The sequence below is a fragment of the Chaetura pelagica genome, unplaced genomic scaffold, assembly GCF_000747805.2.
Source record: "Chaetura pelagica isolate M959 unplaced genomic scaffold, ChaPel_1.0 scaffold288, whole genome shotgun sequence".
Classification (NCBI taxonomy): domain Eukaryota; kingdom Metazoa; phylum Chordata; class Aves; order Apodiformes; family Apodidae; genus Chaetura; species Chaetura pelagica.
This window is the reverse complement of record NW_009954190.1, coordinates 1285505-1299379: the sequence shown is the minus strand read 5'-3', so window position 1 is coordinate 1299379 and position 13875 is coordinate 1285505. Positions and strand designations below refer to the sequence as shown.

At 38.5% G+C, this 13875-nt stretch overlaps 1 protein-coding gene across 3 annotated transcripts in view; it reads right to left on the bottom strand.

The window, feature by feature from the left end:
* Window positions 1–7398: 7398 nt before the first annotated feature.
* The window catches only part of NAP1L1 (nucleosome assembly protein 1-like 1), a 17103-nt gene continuing 10626 nt past the window's right edge, over window positions 7399–13875 (bottom strand). Inside the window, exons 9-14 of one of the 3 annotated variants that reach the window (XM_010003066.1) lie at window positions 12786–12931; window positions 12674–12693; window positions 11329–11451; window positions 10282–10314; window positions 9836–9886; window positions 7399–8126 (exon numbers count right to left, since the gene is read on the bottom strand). In XM_010003066.1, coding sequence (XP_010001368.1) covers window positions 8091–8126; window positions 9836–9886; window positions 10282–10314; window positions 11329–11451; window positions 12674–12693; window positions 12786–12931 — 409 coding nt within the window. In that variant the 3' untranslated portion in view covers window positions 7399–8090. The remainder of the gene's footprint in view (window positions 8127–9835; window positions 9887–10281; window positions 10315–11328; window positions 11452–12673; window positions 12694–12785; window positions 12932–13875) is intronic. The other 2 variants (XM_010003068.1, XM_010003067.1) reach the window with 2 other exon arrangements.

Below are 13875 nucleotides of genomic sequence, written 5' to 3'. Positions count from 1 at the left end.
CGCAGCCCCAGCCCGCAGCCCCGCACTCCCGCAGCCCCGCACTCCCGCAGCCCCGCCCGCTGCGCGGCGGCAAAGGCAGAGCGCCAAGGTGGTGCGGGAAGAGGGGGGGGTTTCCCCGCGGCACTTCGCCTCCGGTAGGCTAAGACAGGGATTAATGTGACAAGTCAAACGCTCTGCAGCGCTCATTTCCTTTCACCGGGATATTCCAGCAGTGTTTGTTTGGAACACATTTCCTCAGCCTTCCCCCGCGGGGAACAACAGGAAAGGGCTCCCCTACTGTGGGGTTTTGACTCAAGTCCAATACAAGCGCTGCCAGTTTGCGAGCAACACCCTGATGTTCAAACGATCATCGCTCCATTAAACAAAGGAGACAGCCGGACACAACCGGCATCGTCACCCCTGCGCTTCAGCACTGCCCACGGCGTGCGGGGGAGAAGCAGCTTCTACTGTGTGTGTGTGTATAGACACAGATGTAGAACAGTCCTTCACTCCCCGCCGCAGGTTAAGCGATGTCTACAAGCAGTGAGTTTCGATACCGCTTCCCAAAAGAAACACTTAGAACCTCAGTACTTAGAAAATGTCCAAGTAGAATACGGAGGGGAAAAAGATAAACAACACACACTGGCAAACAGCTTGGAATCATTTTTCTTGCTATTCTGCTTTGCTGCCACACATTTGCTCATTGTTTGGATTCTCCCCTGAGGTTAGCTTTTGAATTCATTTATTTAAGTAGAAAAGTGACCTAAGGTTAATATTGAACTATTTATTTTGAAGTCTTCTGATATATTAGATATGAATCAAAAGCCCATGTGACTGAACTTGGCTGACAATGCCAATGTAAGCTGAATGCTGGAGGCTTCATGCTATGTTCGAGTTCACTGGTTTCTTAAACATGTATTTAACAGGGTGACAGAAAAATAAAACCCCTCCTCACAGTAATCTTGCCAGCTAGGAAGCAGGTTATGCTGTAGCACAGGTCAGTAGGGGCACATTAGGAAAAAAAAAATAAATCAATATTAATGATAGCTGTAGTGGAATTTCTCTGATAACATTTCAAAAAGGATTTCCTCTTATAATCTTTTCCTCTTGAAGTTCAAAGTTAATTTTGATAAATTGCTGAGAGGTAAACAATTAAGGTAATAAAGGCAATTAAAGTTTAGCTGGTTTACCTTTCCTGAGGTAACAGACACTCAGATCAGTAAAGGCAAGGGATGAGCCACAAACCCAACAAAAAAAGATTAGTCTTAGACATCCATTTATGTGAAGGATAGTCCCCTGTCCTTAGAGCTTAATATATACCATACAGTTGATTCTCACAACCATCCTACACCTAAGAGGCACCTGCTAGTTTTTGAAGGATCCAGACAACATTCACAATTGTCTCAATCCAAATCTCATTACTATTTGAACCTAAATTACCCAGTGCAAATTTCTGCATCTTCAGCTGCTGATGCACATACAAGGACACACCTGGCCTGAGCCAGAAGAGAATCTCCAGCCTTTTCACTTGATTTGTTTTGCACCTGCTTCTTCACTTCTTATTCAGCGTGTCACATGAGCACTTATTTTTAAACTGTCAAGCTATAACAGACTGGATAAAATACATTAATGTACACTGCACAACTGAATTAAAATACTGAGTTTATGTAAGGCATAGGACACTGAACTGAACTTACAGAAGACTCATTTCTTAGAATTTAGCTGCAGTAAAAGAACAGCCATTTGATTCCAAGGAAATACAATAACCAGCAGTACAGAAACAAGCCTTAGACTTTGGAGTCCTAAATGTTATTCCATCCCAAGCGTTCAAAGAACTTTCTTGCCCTGGAACAACGTGCCATAGGAACACTTTTAATTAAGTACATTAACACAACCTATATATTGTAATGTGAGCTTTTTTGCTTGTTCTCAATGCTAACAGCAATTTGTAATTAATACAAGTAAAAAAGTGACGCTAGTGTGCAAGGCCAGAGATTTTTATCAAATACAAAGGAGAAAGTGACTAAATTCATTCTATTTTGGCCTTTCATGGCATAAAGTTCTCCTAAGTGTTGTTGAATGCCAGATTTTTAATCTAACTCTAAAACACCGATGGACACACTCTGCTAAGGTGTAGACTCAAAGCTGTTTATTCCTAGTGAAATTCACCTAAGCATGTAGTGAGAAGCAAGCATGCAAAACATCCGTTTAAACTTGTACTCAATGAGCCAACAAATATGAACAGCCATTTAAAATACACTACATTTGACCAAAACCACCAGAACAGTCAAAACCTAGGAGACTGGGGTAAGATGATATACTGACCGTTTCAGAGTAAAATAAGATATCCCAATTAAATTGCGTAGAATTTGACAGCAAAGGATAACAAACTTCATTTTTTCTAGGTGGAAGTCAAAAACTGAACTGCTGGAAATGTTTCTTATATTCATATTTTGAAACAAGACATTCAACAGTTGGGCACACTACATTATCCCAGTAAGATCTTTCTTTATTTTTATTTAAGTATATATTTAACCCACTGCAATTATATGAAATGTTCCATGTTCACTACGTTTATTGAAGTTTCACTAAATACTACACAGGTGTTGCGTCTGCTTCGCTTGAAATATGATGTGCAGATGCCTCCTGCTGCCAAACCCGAAGTACTACAACCTGAAAAAACCGAGAATCTGAACCTTCTCAAGTCTTGACATCTAAAATCTATTCAGTCCTTATCGAATGTTTTTATGTTCAAAGCTGATACTGGTAACAGAAATGCTTGATCCTTAAATAAGCTTCCCAACTCAAGTAGTTAAAATTTTGTATGTGTAACCTTAATTAAAGTGTAATTATAAGCGTAATTAAAGTGTTCTTTTTAAACCCTGAGGCATGTTAATTATTGTTTTGGGAAGCCACCAAGAAAGACTAAAAAGCCGACGATTTTACTAGTGTTCTCTTGGGTAATGAACCTGCAGACATCAATTATTGGTTTCAAAGGGATGCTAAACATGTCTTCAGTGACAGTCCTTCAACATCCTCTCTTCCAGTCCTGCAAAGTGGCTAAAAGAGAAAAAGATTTGAGGCTATGTAAGCTGGTCACTGCTACATACAAGAAAAATGAGATAAAAATAGTCAAGGGCTCAGAAACACATGACAAAGAGACATGTTGCAGTATGTGATTCATTAGACAGTAAGTGGTTACTTTGTAAAGCCCTGTCTTCATCTTTACCATCTCCCTGTAATTTCCCTGGAACTTGCTGGTGACAGAACACTGAAGCAATGAACTCGTGATCTGGGGGCCAGGCTCTTGCTTTTATAAGCTCCATCTCACCAATAGGTGTACACCACACAGTAAAGCAGGCATAAATAGATGGAAGATTTACCATAATTATCAATCACATTTCCCCAGGCTGTAGCACTCCCTGTCACCCCAAGTGGTACCAAATGAAGAAACCATGCAACGCACAGTCTGTTCACATTGCAGCTGCTCCAGCCTGACTTTCCCAAAGTCCCTTGCACTTCAGAGGTAGCTGCTTCTAAAATATTAAAAACACACATTGTAGAGCAAAGTCAGCCTGAAAGAGGGTTTGAATGACATGCTGTTACATAGATTTGATTACTTAGTGCTGAGTAAAACAATGCTGTTAGTTCAGAGCACATTGACTGCTTCTCATCAACTGCAGGGTAAACCTAAGCTTGGGCAGATACTTGAAGCACTTGATCGTATAGAAGCACAGCTCACAACAGCAACATTCAGGAGCTAAGCCCCCTTTGCAGCTGCAGGGACAAATTTTCTTGTCCACTTTAGACACCTGCAAAAACAAAAGCTCTACTGCCACACACCCCCAGTCATTGTGCACGCACTTCTGGTACATACCAAGCACACCCAAACATGGAATAGCTTTTCTTCTGCTTGGTGTGCTGTGTCTCATCTGCTTTACTCACTCGAAGTTTCCTACAAAAGCTCAGACCCAGGCCATCGTATGGAAGACTATGAGGTCTGAGCAGAGAACTGACAAGAGGACTTAAACAATGATGAAACAAATCATGTGCCATGTGGACAAACTTCCAACTCTTCTTGATAGCATACAGAAGACTTGCTCTTTCCAATAGCTGGATTTATGTTCATGTTAATGAGCAATTCAAAGTAATTCCTTCAACACTCTCTTGGAAACTTGCAAGGAACCAGTGCATCTCTAACACAACTGAGCAGTTAAATGAAACTGGACGGGTGGCAGCAACTACTTTTCTGACCTGTACAATGATGTCTTGGAGAAGGCTACCTCTGCACAGGATGAAGGATGCACTGTAGAGCCAAGTAACTCAATGCCTATTGTGGCTCTAGCTCTAACCTAGCAGGCCATCACATACAGAAATGTCTTCACTAGCAGATTGTCCCCTTCCTACTGAATTTTGTATTTTGTTTCCTTAAGCCATTGGGTATGTCAGCACAATCATCCTCCCAAACACAAAGAAGCTGAGAAGCAGCCCTTTGGAAACAGGAAATCTCTGGCAGACAAGCTAATCATCCAACACATATAAGTTCCCTATCAATTTCTGCATCAGGTCTATTAACAAGTGGCCTTAAATCCCAGGGAAAGCAAGTTTCAGTACCTGCTTAAAGATGAACACATTCAATTCCTGCAGTTTTCTGTATTCTACTCGTTGTTTTTTTTATTTTAAATAGTAAGAACATGTTAAAATTACAGTACATGCTATATAGCTTGAAAAACACCAGTTCCAAGAACTCAACTAAGGATCTGAGCCTAAAAAGCTAGTAGTTAACTGTAGGAGACATTGGCAAGAAGTGCTGCTATGTCTAGAGTTCAAATAATCTAAGGTAACATTTCTAACCACACCTGACATCATCCTTCCCCAGAAAGTAAAACTGAAGAATGCTAAGCTTAAATATGGCCTACTATTTTATTTCAGGATACTATTTTTTCTGGTGTTGGGTATGTTTTGGGGTTTTTTTTACCATTAGCAAAGTTGTAGCAGACAGGAAAACTCTTCAGTGGTAATGTAATGTAATCTGCTGAAAGCTTAGAATTACAAAGCATCCCTCTCCATAAAGCATAAGCTCTTAGTGCCCTTCCCTCTTTTGCAAAGTCACAGCTAATTCTCCTTTTTCCTCAGCAATCCCCAATTTTTCCAAGATAATTTTTTTTAATACAGCAACTGAAACTGGACAAAAGACAATTTACAGATTCTAAATTTACAGTACTGCAACTGACCAAGAAATTTCAGTGACATTTTGCTAGCCTGAACTTGCTACAATAAAGGTAACTTACCTGCTTCAAACAGTAAATGAAGTTCTCTTAGAGCTGGTATAAATCCATGAGAAGAGAGAAGAATGAGTCGCAATACTCCAATTAATATTGAAAGTTTAATGTTCCTGCTACAAACTGCCTTTCAGAATTGCTAAACAAGAGTGTTGTTGATCACAAAACTACATTAAGCACCAACAGTTTTTATTTAACTGATGCTATGAGAACTGGCACTCCAATTTGTATTAGTGTATCCTTCCTTTTGCTGCAGTCTGGAGAACACAAGGATTGCTGATTTAAAACTAACTACCTAGTAGATCTAGAAAGCAGCTTACCAAAATCTGTTGACAAAGATGGGTTCATGGCTCTGGATCTTGCAGGCTGCAGGTGAGCTTTGGCATCTACCAACTCTCCTTTTCAAATACTGCATCCCATTGTATCATATGAAGATATTAAATGAGAAAGCAATTGAAACAAGCCAAATTTCTTAAGAACTGTGACTTCTGAAATGCATCAGGCAAGTTTTAACAGTGCTTTCCCTTTTTAAGACAGTTGCCAGATGCTGTTAGTAAAAATGGGCTAGATCCAAGTAAGGACTTCAGATACTTCTCATGACCATAAGTATGAACCCCAAAGTCCCATATTAATGGCTGCTCAAGCTCATAACATACCATCAGTTTGGTCTCTGCATGCCCTGAAGTTTAAGTTTAAACTTAACCCTGTGTGACATTCAGAGAAGAGACCAAGAGACAGCAAAACACCTGGCAGGATCACTTCCTCAAAGTGTACTGTGTCAGGATTTATGCCATCACAAGACTCAACTGCATCTACTTTAACACAAAGGTACCAGACTGTGATGTCAATCTTTCATTAGCTGTGTTCTTCTATGCTATGATCCATGGGCTACCTAAAAACCGCAAGAGCACAGCTTCTACAGAACTGTTTTATATACATCTATAGATAAGAGCTCCTTCTCCCAAATCTGTATATATCTGGAGAGGACAAAGATGAAGCCTGACAGGAATTCTGAAATGAAGCAGGGTGGTATTTAAGCCTTCAAGAATTTAAAAAAAAGAATCCAGTTTAGTCAGAGCACACTAGACTTTCTTCCTCTCAGGGCAGCTGAGGATTCAGAAGGGCACTTCAGATAAGCTTCATTCTGTAGTACTTACCCTCCAAGCAAGAAACATGCTACAGAAACTGTTCCACCAGCCCCATCCTCATGTGGCTGTTGCCTCCTGCTTGCACTGCTCTTTTCAAATCTTACCTCTGTATGCATAAGTCAGTATATCAATGACATGAAAAAAAAAGTAGCTACTGCAGAAATTGATCCATGGCTAGCTGGACATTTCTTTCCAACCCTCCAAGGACCTTTCCATCCCTCAAAAAGTTATCCAGGTACTTGCTTAGAAGATCAGAATTTCTATAGTTATGTGGAAGATAAGACTGCACAGAGTACAGTAGCATCTTACTGACTGGGAAAACTCAAATGGAAGACTATGAACCCATGTCTCTTCAAGCTGAGCACATTCAAAACCACATCTCAAAAGCACCTCCACTGTTAGGCTAGAGACAGGTTTAGTATGAGAAAGATCTTCCAGTCCATACATTTCAACTGACAATGAACATCCAGTATGGATGAAGTATGAACCAGGATGTCCAAACAGAAGTTCAGTGAACAGAACATTAAGCAAGGCAAGATGAATTCCTTGGAGTTTGTTCCCTCCTCTGCAGATGCTTGATACAGTGAGTACAAACTAGAATACAGGTAAGTGTTCTTGCACTCCTTTAGGCTACAGGGCAGATTTTGTTCCAGAAGCCAGTTTTGTCTACACAGACCTGAAAATTCAAGGCACCTTTCTTGGCTCCAGATTTCATACTAATAACCAATGCCTTAGAGTCAGGCACAGCAATACTGAAGTCCTTATTAGATCTAGCCTCACTAAAATCTTGTCTTCTCCAAAATGGCAGTGTTGACCAAACACTCAAAAAATTGAGGTCAGAAGCTCAGATTCACAAGTATCACACTGCAAGTGGAAAGTATGGCTCAAACTTTCAAACTACTGTGTTTGGTTTTTAAGTGAACTGCAGCATGGAAGATATGCCTTACCAGTTTACACATGCAGATACACACATCACAATAAAACAAGACTAGCTTCTGAAAATACTAGGTTTTATTCACACCCCAGTGGTAAACAATAACCTTAATATGATGACTAGGTTTTTTTGTAGATCACTGTCACATAAAATACAAAACCCATAGCATAAACAAGCTGACAGTTATGAATGTTTCATGTGGTCTTGTTGGAAATTAAACAAGTTATACTAGTCTTCTCAAGTAGTCAAATTCAAAATGCATCATCATCTCCTAGTTAGTACAAGTCACTGCCATTTCTATGACAAAGTAATGAAGGCACAGCTAGTGCAAGCAGACTTAAACCCGTCCAGACTACTGGGCTGAAAAATACTTTGGTTGGTTCTTCAGGAGAGTTTTCTCTAAACAAATATTGGTCTCAGTTAACAGTTCTGATAATCTTCACAGCTGCAGTCTAATAGCTACATGACAAAGACTTCACAAGAACCAAACTATGTAGCAATGAATTAACATTCATGCTTTAGGGGATTTACTGCATTCTACATATTGGCAGAAAATTATACTGTTAAAATGCTAGGTAGATTGAACCTACATTTTAAACTGGTTCTTATGTGTTTCATTTATTATTTTTTTTTAACAAATTGGTTACTTAATCCTACCAAGATACAAAACATAAGGCTGTAAGTAACTAATAGTTGTGTTTAGGCTATTACAGTGCAGGTAATCCTCAAGGCCACATACACACTGCTTCACTGCTGCTTGCATTCTGCTGGGTTTTGATCCTTCTGTTGAGAAAAAAAAGGAAATACTAGTTTAGAGATATCAGTATTTTAAAAGATCTATTAACATTGCTCAGCATACTGTCTATGATTCTAGTATTCAAGTTTATCTTTCCCTTAAACTAATTGTCTAGTATTAGTAATACTGCTGTCTTGGGACATGACAATATCTACAAAGCATTTATTTTGGCTTTGTTAGTGCATAGGTATATGATCCAGAACAAAAAATCTGTTCAGAACTAAGTGTAGCAGGATACTCTGAAAAGACCCTAAAACTGGAAAAATGAGAAGAGTTATGTGTAATAACAAACAACATGGCTCAGAAGCAGCATCCAGGTCTTCTACACAGTTTGAGGCAAAAGAAACCCCTAGAAGTTACTGTAGGGCAGCTCACTGAAGCACCAAATCATGCTATGTTCTAAACACTCTGGAAAGATGCTTCACAATAAAAGCCAGCAGTTAGAAAATTCTGATGTGGAAAATTTCTTCCGTTGTATTGAAACAGACAGGCAACAATACATCACTGTGACAGAGGAATCTAAGGAAAAGGCTTGTTGGGGGCAGAGTGCAGTTGCAAGGTTTATTCCACTACCTTGGTCTGGATAGCTATTTAGGAACACAGTGCTTTAATAAATTCAGCTGGCTTTCAGTCTATGATCCGTTTACAACTATTACTATGTCAATATACTGCAGTACTACTTCTGTCTCCAGCCCCTTTGTCTGTTCTCTGAAACTGAACATAGTCTTGCCCTTGCTCAGTTCTGTTTAGCCTAGAAGAGCAGTCTGAAATGGTGGACATAAGAAGCCCATGCTCCAGCTGTTTCATTTTGATTCCAAAACTTCTTTTGAATAGGAAGCATTTTGAAAAGAGTACAGCAGATGAAACATCACCGACAGGCTGTACATTTTAATTAACAATTTTATACCCTACATTTCACCCTAGGTGAAATGCTAAGATGATGTAATTCTTTCTGCTTTGATTGTAGCTCAAGCCATTCCCACTGAACAATATGCTACAATCTCATTTGAAATTTCAAGCACATTTTGCAACAGATGTTTTTAGTTCACGCAGACTTCATTTTCATGACTGCAAGTTTCACCTACCACCAAATGCTTTCATAAGGCTTACTGTGTTTTTCCCTTATCTAGGAAAAAGCGATGAACCGAGTGGCTCAAAATCACTTTTCCAGAAAACTGAGCCTGCCTAGTCATTTGCTCTTCCATGGAAGATGACAGCTGCTACTTACTCTTGGCTGTTCACATTTTAGTGCCTGGCTGTAGATTCACTCCTGAACCTTGACTTATGCTACCTCAAGCAATAAAAAACTTGCTATTATCTACTCTGAAAATCTGTACCACAGCCAGCTTGTGACAAGTTCCCAAAAACTGAACCTGGATTACATGGTTGTCTGCATGCCCTTAAAACCATTACAGAACATTTTCATCATTAGCAGCAACTTGCTGTAAGACAACTGTATAGAAAACCAAAGCCTGACTCGTTTCAGCACTCAAAGCCAGAACGTACTTTTATAATATTATTCTTGGAGAAAGAACTTTTAAAATGTTGCTCTACCAATATTAATTTGTCAGAAGTGGGACTACAGTCTCAGTCAAAACATACTCACTATTAATAATAAAAATCAAATTTAACTTACATAAAATTTTACATGTGTGTATGCATACACAAACTTCAAACATTCTTTTTAGTTCCTTACTTTTGGGTCATAATCAGGATCATTTTCTTCATCTGCTTCTTCTTCCCCCTCCTGAAAGAAAACACTTGTTTATACTTCAACTTACCTACATTCAGCTTCCTGAGCCACTTTCAATAAAATTAAAACTAAATTATATTTTTAAATATGTTAATTACCACGTTAAGTTATGCATATTGTATTAGTTTAATCTCCACAAAGCATATATTTTGTCATCAATACAATTAAATTTGTAAGACACCTTCCGGTTGTCTTTATTTGGGTTTTTTTGTTGGTTTGTTTGTTTTGTTTTAAATATTCACCCTAGATCCACAAAATCATGTACTCTATCTTCTCTTCATAAGTAATACTTAAGTGTCTAAAGCATTCAAAAAATAAAGGACTTCTTAATTCTAGGTAACTAACTACAAAAGGGAAGCCACTTAAATCAAGGCCATCTGCCAACTTACCTCATCATCTGCCTCTTCACCCTCTTCATCATACTAGAAAGGAAAACAAATGGTTTTGATAGTGTCACAAACAGCCATAAATGGCTCAAGTACAGCCAGGTAACTCGAGTAGATGCCAGAGACCACACTACTGTGCTCTAAGAGAGCTTCCTATACTTGACAGATTTAAAAATTATTTATGCATCAGCATGAACAAGTGCTCAATCTGTTAGCTATGATCCGGCAGAGACAACTGTCGACCTTAAGTTCCTTACATGCAACAGTGAAAGAGCTTATTAGACTGTGGCAACACTTCTGGCCAGTAGGGTGTCTCAAAGCCTAAGGCAATCGGTACATAGACAGTCAATTCCTTCTCCCACCTCCAGCAGCCAAGGCTTTCGACTAAAGGCTACCATTTTACATTCTAAAAATTCATGTTAAGGCAGAACTTACCTTAATCAAATCAAACTGTCAAACTGCCCTTGTTTGTGCAGAGGAGAGAAAATATTTTACCCACAAAGTTCTAGAGTTTTGTGGTTTCCTTTACAAGCTTAGCTCCTTTAAAGCACTTAACTCAAGCTTTTGCAGCACTTGCTTTGAAAATATCTTGGCATGTTTCGAATATGCTTATCTTTAAGTTTTTAAGAGTGCCCTCCTGAAAGAATCAGGCTTGAATCTCAAGGAACTTGGTGGCTCAGTACCACTGCAAGCACAAAGAGTAGGCTGAGCAGCTAGATAGACTAATTTGTTCTTTGGCAGCTCATTATAATTCTACCAAAGTATTGGATATGCCACCCTAGGAATACTCCATACATAAAATTAAACTCAATCATCCTCTAAGTGTTCAGATTCTATCACAGCTTTTTCCATAAAACTCTTAAGTCACTGCCTCAAAGACAAATTACCTTCATGCTGACCTTTACTGAACAACCAAGGAAACTCAGCTGAAATTTATGTTGATACATCCCATTCTAAGATTATCAACATTATAAAAGTTAATAATCACCTGAAGTCTTTAAGCAACATTATTTCAAAATTTTTGGAATTTTGGAAGAATGTTATACTTACGTCCTCATCATCATCTTCAATAGCTTCTCCTGTGAAGTACAATACTGATCGGGGGACTATACGTTCACGCAAGAAATGGCCTATTTCAAAGTCAGCAGCAAGGATTGCCTCAGCATCATCATCCTGCATAAAACAACATGATTTCCTGAACCATGAGCTGATCATTACTTTTTACACAAAAATATAGTGTGCACAGTCAGATTTACACAAATCCCACGTGCTGACTTTTTTGGTTCAGGACTTGCTTTATAGAATTGAAATTGTGGAGTCAAGCTTTACACTTACACTGCATTATGCAGTGGGGGTTGCCTCTTCAGTAAGCTTAATTATACAAAATTCTGGAGTTTACATTTTATTCTTCCTCAACCTTCCACTTGCTTTTGTACTCAGTAGAAAAATTATTTAATACCTCCCACAGATTTTCAGTTTGCATGCACAATGCTCTTAATAACTAAGCACTAGCCAGATGAGTCCATCTAAATAAAGACTTTACAAGATACTACTGATTCCTACAGTGCATCTACTCCGTGATTCCCATGAAACAAGACACTGTTAAACACCTGAACACAAAGATGCTCTTCAACCCAGTCCTACGTTTTCACTCCTCTGCTTACCCCCCAAGCGTTCTGCTGTCTCCCAGGGAGCTACCTTCAATTCCAAAAGTTTTATTTTTACTGGGTTTTTTTTACCATTATGAACATACCGTTTTTGGTGTCAATGCCCAATGGGATTCTAACAGCATGCACCTGGAGGCTTTAATCAGATTTCTTGTTCAAGCTGCATGGTGTATTCACCATTCACAGGAGTTTTTGGTAGTTTTTCTCCTTAAAAAAGGATGGCTTACTGCCACAGTTTTCTATTAGTGAGCACACAGGAATGGGCTCTTGCAGTTTTCTGTTCTTGTTTTATTACTTTCTCCAGAAGTTAATAGCTTGTGATTTTTTTAACAGCATAAAATACAAACCAGATACATGCAGTCATTAAAGATCACTCAAAAAATGCCTGAAGGGAGGGACCTGAACCACCCATAAGACCAAGGGCTAATAATGAAGACCACTACATTTGTAGAACTTAACAATTTACAAGGCAGCTTTCAGGAAGGATAAGCTGTTTAAGCTTACTACACTGAACTCCATCATTCAACTCAACAAATACTCCCTTCTAATAAATAAAATTCAGAAACATGGTATTCATCAGAATATTCAACTGAGAATACTTAAACAGAGAAATGGTTAAAGCTGAAACTGTTTAACAAATTCCCAAGCTTCAACGAACATTTTGTATACAGAGGCATGAATTATTCTACTGGTGTTACCTCTCCACCCCTTTACATAAGCCAACTTACCAGGTCTCCACTTTCAGGAACTGCAGAGAAAAAAAAAAAAAAGAGAAGGAACAAGTGAGTCAAGTACACACTACTTTTAAAGTTAACGTAGATAAACTGATGTTCAGCTTACCTTCAGGAGGACTAAAGAAGTTGAAGAAAGAATCATTGGAAACAGTTTTTGTCACTGTTCTAACTGTTCCACGACCCTTATGTTTCTGCTTCTTCTTAATAGTTTTCAAAGTAACATTCTTTCCTTTTTTCCAGTCTATTTGGCAACTGCAGAGGAAAGAAAAAAAAATAACAGCTGTAGCTTAATACCATTCCCTTTGTCATAGGTATCTAGTGAGACTATCACAAATGCAAAGGATACAGTGAATATAAAATATTAAGGTTGCATTTACTCAGTGCTATCTTTTCACTAGTTTATACTTTTGAACACAAAACCAACATTTATTTTAGGATTGACGTTTTCTTATTTTCATTCCAAAGTTCCTCCCTTCCCACAACTGCTGAAACACTAATTTTCTTCTGCTACTAAGTTCTACCTAGTTTGCCATCAAAGAAAGGTATCACAATTTTCAGTGCTACCTATCCATTATAAAGTAATGTCATACTCAGTCATGCCAAGGCTTACTATCATTATAATCAATGAGCCCATAAAATAATACATCGAGCAGGTGCTTAATTATTGGTTAAGTTTTAATTGTTTCTTTGTGGGGTTTTTTTGCATTTTGGATTTGTTTTGTTGGGTTTTTTAACTCTATACTGCAAAATCATGTCCACAGGCTTGTGCGAGACTCCCAGTTCTGGGGACATGTAAATGAAGAACTCACATCAGTTAAGACCATCTGTCCACATGTGCATAAGTTTCTAGTTAGACTCCTTTAGAGACTCAAAGGAAGAAAGTAAATTGTTTGGGGATAAGAAGCAGTTGTTTTAGTTAACAAACAAAACAAAGACTAAGAATAAATAATTTTTACAGAAGCAGAAAGTCATCTTACAGTGACCTCTGCCAGGATTTAGGCAGTCCAAACTGGAGAATACAAAACAGTTTTATCAAAGCTACTCAAGCACTTAGACTAGATCTTACAGGATATCTACTGAAATATATGAAGTGCCTGGTAAATATAAGTCAGTATCAGCAACTCTATGGTAATGTACGGATAAACCCAACCCTATGCAGTGACAGACTCCAAATCAGTTATCGCTCAGAAGAGCGG